Raw genomic sequence first — 12,562 nt, 5'->3', positions numbered from 1 at the left:
TGATGATTTTTATTTCTCGATTTCTTTTATCAATTTTGTGAATATATTTCTGTATGAGTCAGTTTTGCCAATTAAATAAAATATAATTTATTTTCATTAAAATATATATTTATATATATTTTATATAAATATATATTTTATAATATATATTTATATATATTTTATAATATATATCCAACATATTATGTGTATTGTAAAATAATATATTAAATATATTATATATGTATATATATATATATATATTGTAAAAAATTTTAATAATTAAATTTGTTAAAACAAAAAATATTAAGTTAATTTTAATTAGATATAAAATTTAATTTTAATATATAATTTATATTATTTAAAATATGTATTGTGTCAAAGATTTTAATAATTAAATTCTGTAGAACAAAAAATATATTATGTTCAAAAGATAAAAAAATAAATTATGTTTAAATTAAAAAATATTAAATTAAATTTTTTAACTGTATAATATATTGCTTTAAAAAGTAGATTTTGAATTGGTAGCAAAACTTTTCAAAAATATTCGATGCTCATAGCGAGAGAGATTCTATTCAATCGAGGATCTTTTTATTTAATAAGATTGCAACTTCAATAAATTTATGTGGATATTTCACTTTTTTATTTCTAGGCAAAAAAAAACGATGATCGATAGCCTGAGAGATTGTCGATAAATGCAAGCAATTAGCGTATTCAATGCAGCTATACAAATACCATGCAACTCACTTTGGCCTCGTCGTCGATCTCTGGAAACGCAATAATATGGAAATGTCGAATAAGTCTGGCAGTTATTGGGTTTCTTCCATCTCCGGGAAGTCCCATAGCCGCGACGAAATTTACGTCTTCGATCATCCTGAAGGATCCGATCTCTTTTCTATCGTACCATCCTGCGGAGAACTTATCTCGATATATTTTGATATACGCTACGTTTTATCACATATTATTATATAAGAAGTTTGTAAAGAGCATTATTTTTTTCCACGATTAGCATAATTTCAAAGAAAACTGTAATAAGAAATTAAAATTCTGACAATATTCTTGATGTATTGAAGCTGGACTTGTTAAGATAACGGAATAGATGATACGCTGTCAGGAATTGTTTCTATCAAGATTCCACGATTATATAACTTGTTCAATATCGTGAATGAAGAATATTAATCTGATCGTATTTATATTTGAAATGTATACATATCCGCGATATTGGACCTAGTCGTATAAAAAGGTTCGACTGCGACAGCATCGTTGCCTTGAGGATTGTGCATTGTTCTGTAGAAATAGGTTATTAAAATTATGATATTATTAAAGTACTGATTTTATATAATACTAATATTTTAAAGTGTATGAGAAACAAGTATTTAATAATTAAAAACTATTATTTTGTACGTTCCATTAAATTTTTTATATATACAGATTCTTACATATAATTTTTTAAGACATTAATTCCTTCTTAAATTTTCTCAAGAGCTTTTGAGGATTAAAATTGAAATTTTCAAGAGATTAAATATCAAGAATTATTTTAGTTAGTTCTCTCTCTCTCTCTCTCTCTCTTTTCCATTATCACGATGCAACTTATTTCATATAAAGTTCTTTTAACAAAGATTTTAATGAGATAGAAAATATGAAAATTATTAATCGTTTGAGTAAAAGGTACGTCGCGATGCTGTAGCACGGAAATGGAAATGTTTTAATTTTTACACGGGAAAAAAAATGCTGTGTTGCTTTAATTAAAGTCTACGTCACGGGCTGCCACAAACACATATATGGTTCATTCAATGATATTTTTATTGGACCAAATATCTGGATAGCTGTTTTAATAATTGTGGCAGCCCGTGACGTAGACTTTAATTGAAGCAACAGCATTTTCTTTTTTCCGTGTATACACTGTATAATTTATGAAATCAATTTTGAAATTTTGCGGGCAACTAAATGCCAAACGCGGACGATAGTGCGCCAGTTTCATAGAAAATAATTCTTCTATTAAGAAGGAACTGATTACTGTACAGGGCAGAAAATTTTCTGGGTCTTATATCAAGTGTAAAATTAATCTCAATTCGAGATTAATAATAACTCTTCTTTATCCGGATTTCAAAGTTGCGAATTTCGTTAAAATATAATATATTATTCATGAAATATATAAAATTATAAAATGTTGCCCTGTAAAATATTTTTTTATCCAAAAATGAAGAAATTTTAATATATGCGTGTTGTATTACTTCATAAAAATTTATAATGGCAAATAATATAGAAAAGTGTTCGCAGATCAAAATAAAATATAACTAGAATTGGTATAATAGAATAGTTCCATAATAATAGCTAAATTAGAATAGCTAGTAGCTTTATTTATAGAATTATTTATAGCTTTATATAATTTTCACATAACGGGCTAAACACGCGGCTAAATAAGCTATTGTTATATTCTTTCTGCATTTTATTTTCAAGTCAACTTTCATGCCAGATTTTTTTATGCATCGGTTTATCACCGTAGCAATGATTCGTGCATCGATATAATCAATTGAATAGATTATTATAATTTAATTAATCTTGTATTTTTTTTTCTCACCTTTCGAATCCATAAATTGGCGGATTAATTCAATTGGTGGTTGAGCGCCGTACGCATCCAGCGCTGGCATGTTCAAGTCGTCGATGAAAAAAATTTGCTTTTTCAGGATCGGCGGTCCATAAATGCCTCTACGTCTCTTGTTCAATTTCGCGTCAATTAAATCCTGCGCGAAAATAGATCCGCGCTATTAATCTCATTTCCCGTTTCGAAAAATATATAATTCGCTCTCTCCTGTCGTACTTGTGTCTGATTCGCCGTGATTCGCGCCGAGAAAGTCACGAAGTCGCAAATATATTTCTTCGGCATGTTACGCGATAATTTCGCCGAAACCGTCAAAGTTTTGCCGCTTCCGGTTGGACCCACGCAGAGTATATTTGTCTCATTAATGAGAAGATATTCGATTAATACGGCGCTTCGCACATTGTCCTTAGTTGGAACTTCGATATCTGCAAAAATGTCGCTCGTGAAGTAAATGTGTTGAATAAAATATAAAACGTATATCATTTTAATGTAATCGAAGAAAAAAATGTGTCAAAAATATAACAATTACATAAATTAATATATTATAATAGATTTGTATTAATATTACAATTTATCAATTTCCATATTGCAAACTTTGCATAAACCTTTTTTATATGATAAATATTGTATTTTAAAAATTATAATTTTGTTACATGCAAATAATAATTTATTCAATATAACAGAACATTTTTGGGAACAAAGTATATATTTATTCGAATAACAAAATCAAAATTTAAAAAAAAATTTCATTTGATTGAAAAAAATTTTCTTTTTAGGATGGTCCAGGCTTTACATAATATATTGTATCAATGTTTTTTATATCAATAATCTCCTTTATCAATGGCTTTCTTTTATTGATGAAATTTTTTTTGCATATATTGTTTACTCGTTTAATTTTAAATATCTCAATAACTAGACCTCAAAAATTTAAAATTCTGTTGCATTAAATTGCATTTTATATTAAACAGAAATATCACTAGAAAGATATAGTTAAAACACTCTCCTTGTATCTTCTGTTTTCTACTATCAAAGTTGCTATCAAAACTGACACAGTTTCTCTTTTCTATTGTGTGACTATTGGCATATAGTGGAATAGCGAGCCAAGTAAACAACTAATTAATGATCTAATTAGCTATGTGTTGTACATTAATTTAATTAATTAGCTATGTGTTGTTACAAGTATAAATACAAGGCATTCACATAAGTTTTCTCATAAGGAAATAGCTGTAGCTTACCGGCGTATTTTGTTTCTGGCATTATACTGATGAGTGAAATTCCGTCCAGCCACTTATACCACTTCGGTGGAATCGGCTCTTGACCTTCGATAGTATCGGTAAATCCGCCATCGTGCAACCTAAATAGTATAATCTATTTTATATGTAATATATGTAACATGATATTTTTTTTTAAATTAAGATTCATGTAAAGTACGACATAACGTATTCCGCTGATTTGAATTATTTATAAAAAATTATATATATATATATATATTTATATATATAAAAAAAAATATATGCGTACAAACAAAAACTTTTTTGCTAACAAAAAATTGTTAATTTATAATGTGCATTGGCATGAACGCTTTGGAAAAGAGGTCTGTTTTTTAACTTATTTCTTAAATTATTTGATATTTATACCTGTAATCGAATACAAGACCATCTTCTGGAAACGGTGTTTTATGTTGAGCATCTCTTTGTATCTTTCTCAGCCAATCACTGAATATAGCTCTACTTTTGTAGTCGCAAATAGCACCTAATCCCCAAACGACAGCGAAAGCTATCCATGGCGACAGCAAATCCGCTGTGACGCAAAGTATTCATTGTTAACAATTGCGATTCGGTACTATAAATGTAATACAAAAATTTTAATTTTCTATTAATAATTCTAGTAATAGATTAAAGAATGGGAAAAAATCATTTTCGAAAATTAACATTTAAATATACGAATCAATTTTTTATTACTAAATATATATATATAGCATATGTAAAAATTCAATAAAATATACAGAATAATTATTTATAATATACGTTTGACGAACGTAGCAAAATTATTGTAAAAATGTTACATCACAAATTCATGTTATATTATTTTTATTCTATTTTTATTTCTTTTTTGTCATATTTAAATAAATGACAATTTTGAAATATAATGATCATTCCGATTATATTTAAAGTTAAAATATTATGCTATTCTGCACGAAAGGTTAAATCTTTGCATACAGGCTTGATTTTTATGCTTTTAAGCTGCTTATGTATAGCAAACTGTTATATAGAACTGACAATGAGATAGAAGATAGAGGATTGGATAGAAACAAGTGACACCTGTGATAATAATACATGCACAAGTGTATATCAGATGCCAACTTTATTTTGCTTTGTAAGCACTAAAAAAAGATATACAGAATCCCCCAAATTTTTATTTATTAAAAAACAATTAATTATTTTAATCAAACAGCAAATATATTTGACTTGGTAAAAAAACATATATAAAATACACATAAAAACATATATGAAACATATAAAAAATATATGGTATATAAAAGCAAAGTATGTTTTTATCTGCAAAAAAAAAAAATTATATTATATTTTTTATCTTTATTGTACCAAATTATTTTTTTTTAAAAAACATTTTTCAATTTTTGGCTATTTGTTTAAAAAAGCTGATTCTTTTTATTTTAATAAATAATTTTTTATTTTCAAATATATATATATATATATATATATATATATATAAATATTTTTTTATATAAAAATTTTAAAAATAACTTATTTTAAAAATTATAATTTTTATTGCATGCAGATAATAATTTATTTAATATAATAAAACATTTTTGGAAACAAAATATATATTTTATTTAAGTGAAAAAAAATTAACAAATTGTGTATTTATTCGATTATTGAACAAAATTTTATTTTTATGTATACCACTGTATGTGTGTGATTATGTAACATGTTTCAAAGTAATTTAAATTTTCCGTTATTCTAAATCTTATTATATATGACGTGTGGCAATACTCATGTGAAAAGTACAATTAATTTACTTGCGACTTACGTATAGTCCTTTGGAAAGCAAAACTTGGTGGTGCTTTTCCTTCACGACCGGCCATCGGTCCGATTCTAAAGTTCATTAGATTAATGTAAGATTGAACAATGGCGGAATCTACCATATGCATGATCGCTCGTAAATTTTCCCGTATAATCTTCAAACCAGGAAGCACTAGTTGAGCTGTTAAATCTGTTATTTCTTCGATGTAATCGCTCATCGTCTATGAAAATAATATCGGTACGGACTTGTTTTACGCAATTGTATCTTATATTGTATATACCCAATCACATAATAACGTTGCAAATTAATTGTAGTATGCATAAAATTATGTTTATTTATTTCTAATTGAGAACTCAAAACATAAATTCGGTAACTCGAGAATTTAATAATATTAATAAAAGTATGCATATTAAAAATTAATATTTAAAGTTTATTATAGGTTTGATTAAATTCGATTTTAATAACATAACGATTTTATTTCTGTGACACACACAGAATTTCGGAATTAAGGAATGTTGAATATTTATTTAAAAAAAGATATGCTATTTGATACGTAAATATTTTCAAAATTATTATTAAACATTTGAATGAAATATTACTCCATCTATTGAAATAAATTAAATATTTCTTTCTTACTCTTGTGTCAATTTATTAAATGTACAATATAAAATGGGGGATAAAAAAATATTTCTACAAAAATATTCTTGTGAAAATATACTTACCTTTGGCAGCGATCGTAACCAACAATCGATTAAAGGCTGCAGACCCAAATTTTCCGGTTCTATGTATACCATACCGCATCTGTTTTAACATGAAAATAAAAACGCGTTCTAATATGACATAGTTCTAATTAATATTTCAATTAATACATTGTATTCTATCTCGATTGCCTAGTAATTGATGATTATTTTTTTCTGTATCGTTATATAATTCTTAGTTTGCATGTCTATTATTAGTAACTTTGTTACAATCAATATCAATATTTTAATCACGTGCAACACAAAAGCTCATTTCTTATCTTCTTCATTCTTATCGTCGTTATCAAACGTTATAAGTTCTAAACATTAATCTGAATTGAAGTAGATAAGCTTAATTGAAAATCATTTTTTGAATAATTTAATAAAAGATTTGTAAACAACATAAAAGCTAAACAAACTAACATTAAAGCACTCTATATAATTTAAAGAATTTAGAGGAAACTATATTTCTATGCGCATGTGTATATCAATATATAGAATGTTAAAAAAAAAAAAAAAAAAAATTCAATATTTATATGATAGATAGGATACACCATACTGATCTAAAAATGATTTAGACAGATTATCTTCGTTTCACGTTGTATGCGACACATAGAAGCCAGTAAGTCAATAATGATGCTAATATAGAATACAAAAATGTTTATATCTCAAAAACGATTGAGCTTCCGATCTATGTTTACTAAGGTTTTTTTACTCAATATGGTGTGTCCTATCTATCATGTAAATATTGAATAGTTGTTTTTTTAACACCCTGGATATCGAGTTTATATAACGATTAAAACTGCATTATTATTTTATTCAAATTAAATATTCAGAATAAGAAGGAAATTAAAATTAATTAAATTTACATGTAAAAATATTTTTAAATATAATATTACAATCTCTAATTTTACGAACTATGAGTTTATTTCTCTTTAAAATGCTTTAAGCTCTTTAAATAATTGTATTAAATAAAGTATTTCTCAAATTGCAATTGATGTAATTATTTTGTTTGTTTGTTTGTTTGTTGCAGTATAGTAATGAAAGCCTGTTGAACAGTTTGTTGTTACCTAGATATTGTAGCCGGAGAAGCCACTTGAAGATCCGATATTTCAAACATCATTGTTTGAGTTGGTAATAGTTTCATTATCTCCCCTGACGTAAGACAAAGTTTTTTATTATCATCCAGGACGCTGTTCATATTCTCGATCCAAACTGTATCGACCGGCCCATCAAAAATGTACCAACGTTTATCGTGATCCGCTGCTTTTATATCTGTTCGTATTAAAGTTGGCAATATTCCGTCTGTCCTGAAAATCGAATGCGCACTGCAGATAACAATACTACAAATATTTCGTATGTATTTTAAAAATCTTACAATTTACGAATATTACAAAATTTTACATATTTATATATATTGCGATTATATATAGTATATATCTATATTTATTATATCAATATCCATATATAATTATATATGTATCTTATTTACATATATGTGAATTTTAATATCCACGTATATAATTAAATGTAAATAAATTATAATTAATGTACTTGGCAAATAATTTATTAAAATTGACGTATAAATTATTTATAATAAAATTATTTTAATAGTAATAAATTATTTATTCGCATTGTACTATTTTTGTAATTTTTTATTAAAATGAGAAGAAATTGTTTAAATATTAAAATTCAAATACAGTGAATATATATTATTTCCAGAAGTGTAAGTCCAAAGAAGATTAAACATATCAATACATATGTATATCCAAAATATTTTTTTATATATGTTGTAAATGCACATATACACATATTGTTATTTAAGATATATAATGAAAGAGTAACACGATTAAATTACGGGCTAGTAGTTTTATTTACGCGTTGAAATACATTGAAAGTTTTTATACAAGAGTACAGAATGTAATAAGAAAGAGAAAGGAATTAAATGTTTTTTTAAATACAATATATAAGATTTCAATGGTGGTAATAAAATAGTTCATTATTCTCTCGACACTTTACGTAATGCATTTGTTTCCATAATGAGAATATTTTAACTAATTGTATACACAAGATAAACTCTTTGATATAGAGAGTACGCAATATTCTGTATTTTTAGTATTCTACGATATCTATAAAAATATATTTTCGAATTATGTTAAAGGAAAATTAAAACGCGCTTGATAATTGTAAAAGAGATAAAAAAAATCATATGTGAAATACTAGAAAACATATTTTTGTTCACGAGGTTTAATACACTTAATGGAATTAATTATCATAATTAATCGTAAATTAGAAGCAAACAAGGGAATAGTAATATCGAGTTTGCTTGTGCTAAAACATCGATATTGCGTTACAGCGATATAGCTAATATATATAGTTTCAATATTAAATTTTTCAATTATATAAATATATATATATTGTTTTAATATTAAATCTTCAATTAGAAACCGTCAATTTCACATTTGATTTAACGCGAATGTAAAAAATACTTTAAATATATATTATACAAATTAAATAAATATTAAAATAAAAATTATTTAAGAATAGATTTTTATGTATGTGTTGTGAAACTTTTGATACATAAAATAAATGTATTGTTGAGTATTATACCACAATTCTGCAATAACATTTTGAGAACGTCGCTTAAAGTTTTTCAGTAACATAGAAAAAATTCATTTTTTAATTTGAAACAAAAAGTCTTTGAAATTCAAGGAATTGCAGATTCGTGGTTTTGTCATATAACATAGGACACATATATATTTGCATTTAGATGAAATTCAATGATATTGCATTTTCGCGATTTTAGCATGGTATCGACGATATATCGCTCACCATTCGTGTGTGTTGGGATCGTATTCGCCGTACAGTTGACCTGTTGTTATAGCCTTTGGATTCAATACATACAAGATAACTGCTACGAATGGCTTGCCATTTGGTTGTGATTGACCCTTTAGATTCGTATACGTGTGTTTTAAGACTTCGTAACACTGAAAGAAATTAAAATAGATATATTATCTGATATATTTACATTAACTTGTTTATTTCATAGAAATATACAATACAAGATAAATACATTATTCTTTTTTTAATTTGCAATTTATTTTTATTTAAAAATAAATCAATCTCAGACGCGAAATGTAGATTTCGAAAATAGATGTGTTCAATAAAGACATATAACTGCAAAATTTATGTATCGCAATCAATTGTTCTCGCCAATTGATTTTTAAAAAGTAATTTATTATTAAAAATAAAAGCATTTTCGCTTATAGATTTTTTTTTTTTTTTTTTTTTTTTTTTATAACAAAAAAGACGTTTTTTTTTTTCCTTTACAAATTTTACATAAGACTACTTTTCCGAAAAAATTTACTATCCAGATATTAAATGTTAATAAATAAATTTCAGATAGTTTACGGATAATTATAGGTAAAGAATATTTACATGAATTGCACAATTAACTTCATGCGTGCATATTTAAGAATTAAAGATAAATAAGATTAATACGCATACCATTATATCGAAAATTTATGTACAATCCTTTATATATTATTACAGATTATTATACACATATTAATCCTCTATATCATTTGTATAAATCCACTTATCGATTCTATATACATTCGTATTGATAAAATTTAATTCATTCATCAGTAAATACAATTTACGATGTGTATAGAAGCAAGTAAATTGTTGTTTCTCAATGTAACACGTAATATTAATATTGCGTTAATAGATGAAGCCAACGCGTACAAAAGGTAACATAGGATGGAGTGTTGATTGCGAAAATGATTAAATTTGAGTCGAGATTGGTCAGAGTTAGGCGTATATATTGAACAAGTATAAATAGTATAAATTAAATATTATTTTGAAGGGAAGAAATGAAAAAGTGTGTGGCGTGTATTAAATTAAAAGATATATCTTTGATTGTAAGCTTTAATTATAATATATTTTTTGATGCGCAATGATATTTTAAAATATTTCTAAGATTTATAAAAAAGATATGTAATGAATAAAAAAAAAAAAGATGTTTTTACCAAGTTTTTGGAATCCTTTTTGAAATTAAAAATCGAAATATATGAGGAAATCATCGTGTTAAAAAGAAACTTATTTCCGGCGTGAGAAGCAGCCATCAAAATCAAAACGTTATTGATTCGTATTCTTCCTTTTTCTACAAGAAAATTACAGGAAGGTAGGTAATAAATGTGTTTCATTTATAAAATTGAAAGTTAACTTATTATCAGCAAAGTAAATATAAACATACAATATATTTCGCATTATCGGCTATTTAAATTTGTGAATATAGACACATGTCAATTAATTTAACATGTCTTTTATACATGTCCATTAACCTAATGATACTAACCCACGCAATATCGAACATATTTATTGTTTGATGAATATATTACAGGTCCGTATTTTAATTATTCAAAGTTTTATGATATGCGATAAGGAAAATAGTAAGAAATTTCTTAAATTTGTCAACTAAAGGGGACAATATTATTTTTTTAAATTTAACTGGATTTTTATTGACTTATAATATAAAAGCTATCAAACTTTCAATAATCTTGTTTGAAAAAAAAAGTCTGTTCGTCATTCAACAAAAAATTAATTCAAATAGTTATTCAAAATAGTTATTCGACCGGAATCTTCTATAACAAAGGCAGCAAAAAGTTTTGCATAGTTAATGGACTTTTTTTTCGTAACTTTATCGAAAAAGCGATCTATTTTAAATTAAAAACCGATTAAGTTGTTTTTATATAAATGAAACTTGTAAAATATATAAAATATTTGGCAATATTTGGAAAGCTTCTTGATATAATGTGCGTATAAGAATAATAAGATAATGTATAAATTTTTTCTATTTGTCGTGAAAATTTCAAAAATTTCTTTTATCCTATTGTTGCAAGATGGAAAGGAGATCGCGATGCTCTTTCTTCACAATCATTTGTTCGAAATGACGTATTTATAGAGACGTAAGGTAACGTAAGATGAAGCCCGACAATATGTATAGTGCAATGGATTCTTCTATATGACTTCAAAAAAATCAATATCTCTCGAATCGAAACTCTGATGACTTGAAATGACACGTGTTTCAAAATAACTTGAAAAAATGTGTAATACCTGACATAAAAATACTTTGTATGTCGAAAAAAAAATCTCCTAGTAACAAACTTAATATATCAATACATTATCGGTAGCAAAATTGTTTGTACCTCATCAAAATGTGTGATAAATCACATCGGATTTTTATATAACTGCATATTTTTTTAGAAAGCAGATTGGAAAGTAAGATAGAAAATAGAAATGTATCTTATGAAAAAGGCGTTTTAGAAATGCATATTTAATTTGTGTATATCGTGCATATTTACATGTCTGTGCATATTTGCGTATCTTTTGTATATTTTCATGTATTGTATTTATATATTTTAAACAATTTTATGTATTTTATATCATAAAATTAGCGTTTTCTTTTTATTTTCCAGTTCATTCTCTGTATGTAAGATAATTTTTTTGTCAGACAAACGTCAGAAATTTACAGTCTTGAAAATATATTATTGCTCATTGTAATTTAAATTATAATTTTTAAATAATATTTACTTTAAGAGAATAGTAATTTATTTTGTGTAATTTATAATATTTTTCCTATAAATTTTTTTATAAATATATAAATTTTCAAAATAATTATGTTAATTGCATTAATTGTATCAATAAAAGTAAACTAAAGAAACACTTAAAAATGTATTTATTCAGTTCCAGAGATAAATAATTTTCATGTAATGACATAGATAAATGTTATTAATATAGAAGACAAGTTTTTTTTTTTTTTAATATATTTTGATATATATCTTGACATATATATTTTGCATATATAATGCATATTATTTTACATAGAAAATGCATATTAATATATATGTTGCAGTATAAATATATTGGATATTATAAATAATCTAAATCTTAGTTATTAATTATTATTCTTTTTTTAATAATAAATTTCTGCGTAAAAAAGATCCGACGACACGTCCATTCTTTATTCTATTCATTTCTGGAAGACGAGAAAAAGATGTTCCTTTTTTTTCTAATCTTCATTCTGCTTTTGCGGAACGAAAAACGGATGAGCCCTTTTCTTCGCAATCGCTTCTCGAAGCCGTGAGACGTAGAACGATGCGAAGAAGCCCTATGACGCCGGCGTCGTCGACGTCGG

The 12,562-nt window shown here is 25.5% G+C and overlaps 1 protein-coding gene across 1 annotated transcript in view; it reads right to left on the bottom strand.

Annotated features, from left to right (window-relative positions):
• The window catches only part of LOC138938530 (dynein axonemal heavy chain 1), an 83,790-nt gene that overhangs the window by 24,754 nt on the left and 46,474 nt on the right, over positions 1 to 12,562 (bottom strand). The window contains exons 24-32 of the mRNA XM_070305573.1: positions 9,196 to 9,350; positions 7,434 to 7,673; positions 6,349 to 6,427; positions 5,657 to 5,846; positions 4,219 to 4,381; positions 3,817 to 3,935; positions 2,801 to 3,006; positions 2,561 to 2,723; positions 727 to 887 (exon numbers count right to left, since the gene is read on the bottom strand). Of these exons, the coding sequence (XP_070161674.1) occupies positions 727 to 887; positions 2,561 to 2,723; positions 2,801 to 3,006; positions 3,817 to 3,935; positions 4,219 to 4,381; positions 5,657 to 5,846; positions 6,349 to 6,427; positions 7,434 to 7,673; positions 9,196 to 9,350 (1,476 nt within the window). The remainder of the gene's footprint in view (positions 1 to 726; positions 888 to 2,560; positions 2,724 to 2,800; positions 3,007 to 3,816; positions 3,936 to 4,218; positions 4,382 to 5,656; positions 5,847 to 6,348; positions 6,428 to 7,433; positions 7,674 to 9,195; positions 9,351 to 12,562) is intronic.

The sequence above is a fragment of the Polyergus mexicanus genome, unplaced genomic scaffold, assembly GCF_030449975.1.
Source record: "Polyergus mexicanus isolate NDT 795.1 unplaced genomic scaffold, iyPolMexi1.0 SCAF_13, whole genome shotgun sequence".
NCBI lineage: Eukaryota > Metazoa > Arthropoda > Insecta > Hymenoptera > Formicidae > Polyergus > Polyergus mexicanus.
Note: the sequence above shows the minus strand (reverse complement) of the source record. Positions and strands in the feature narration are given on the sequence as shown.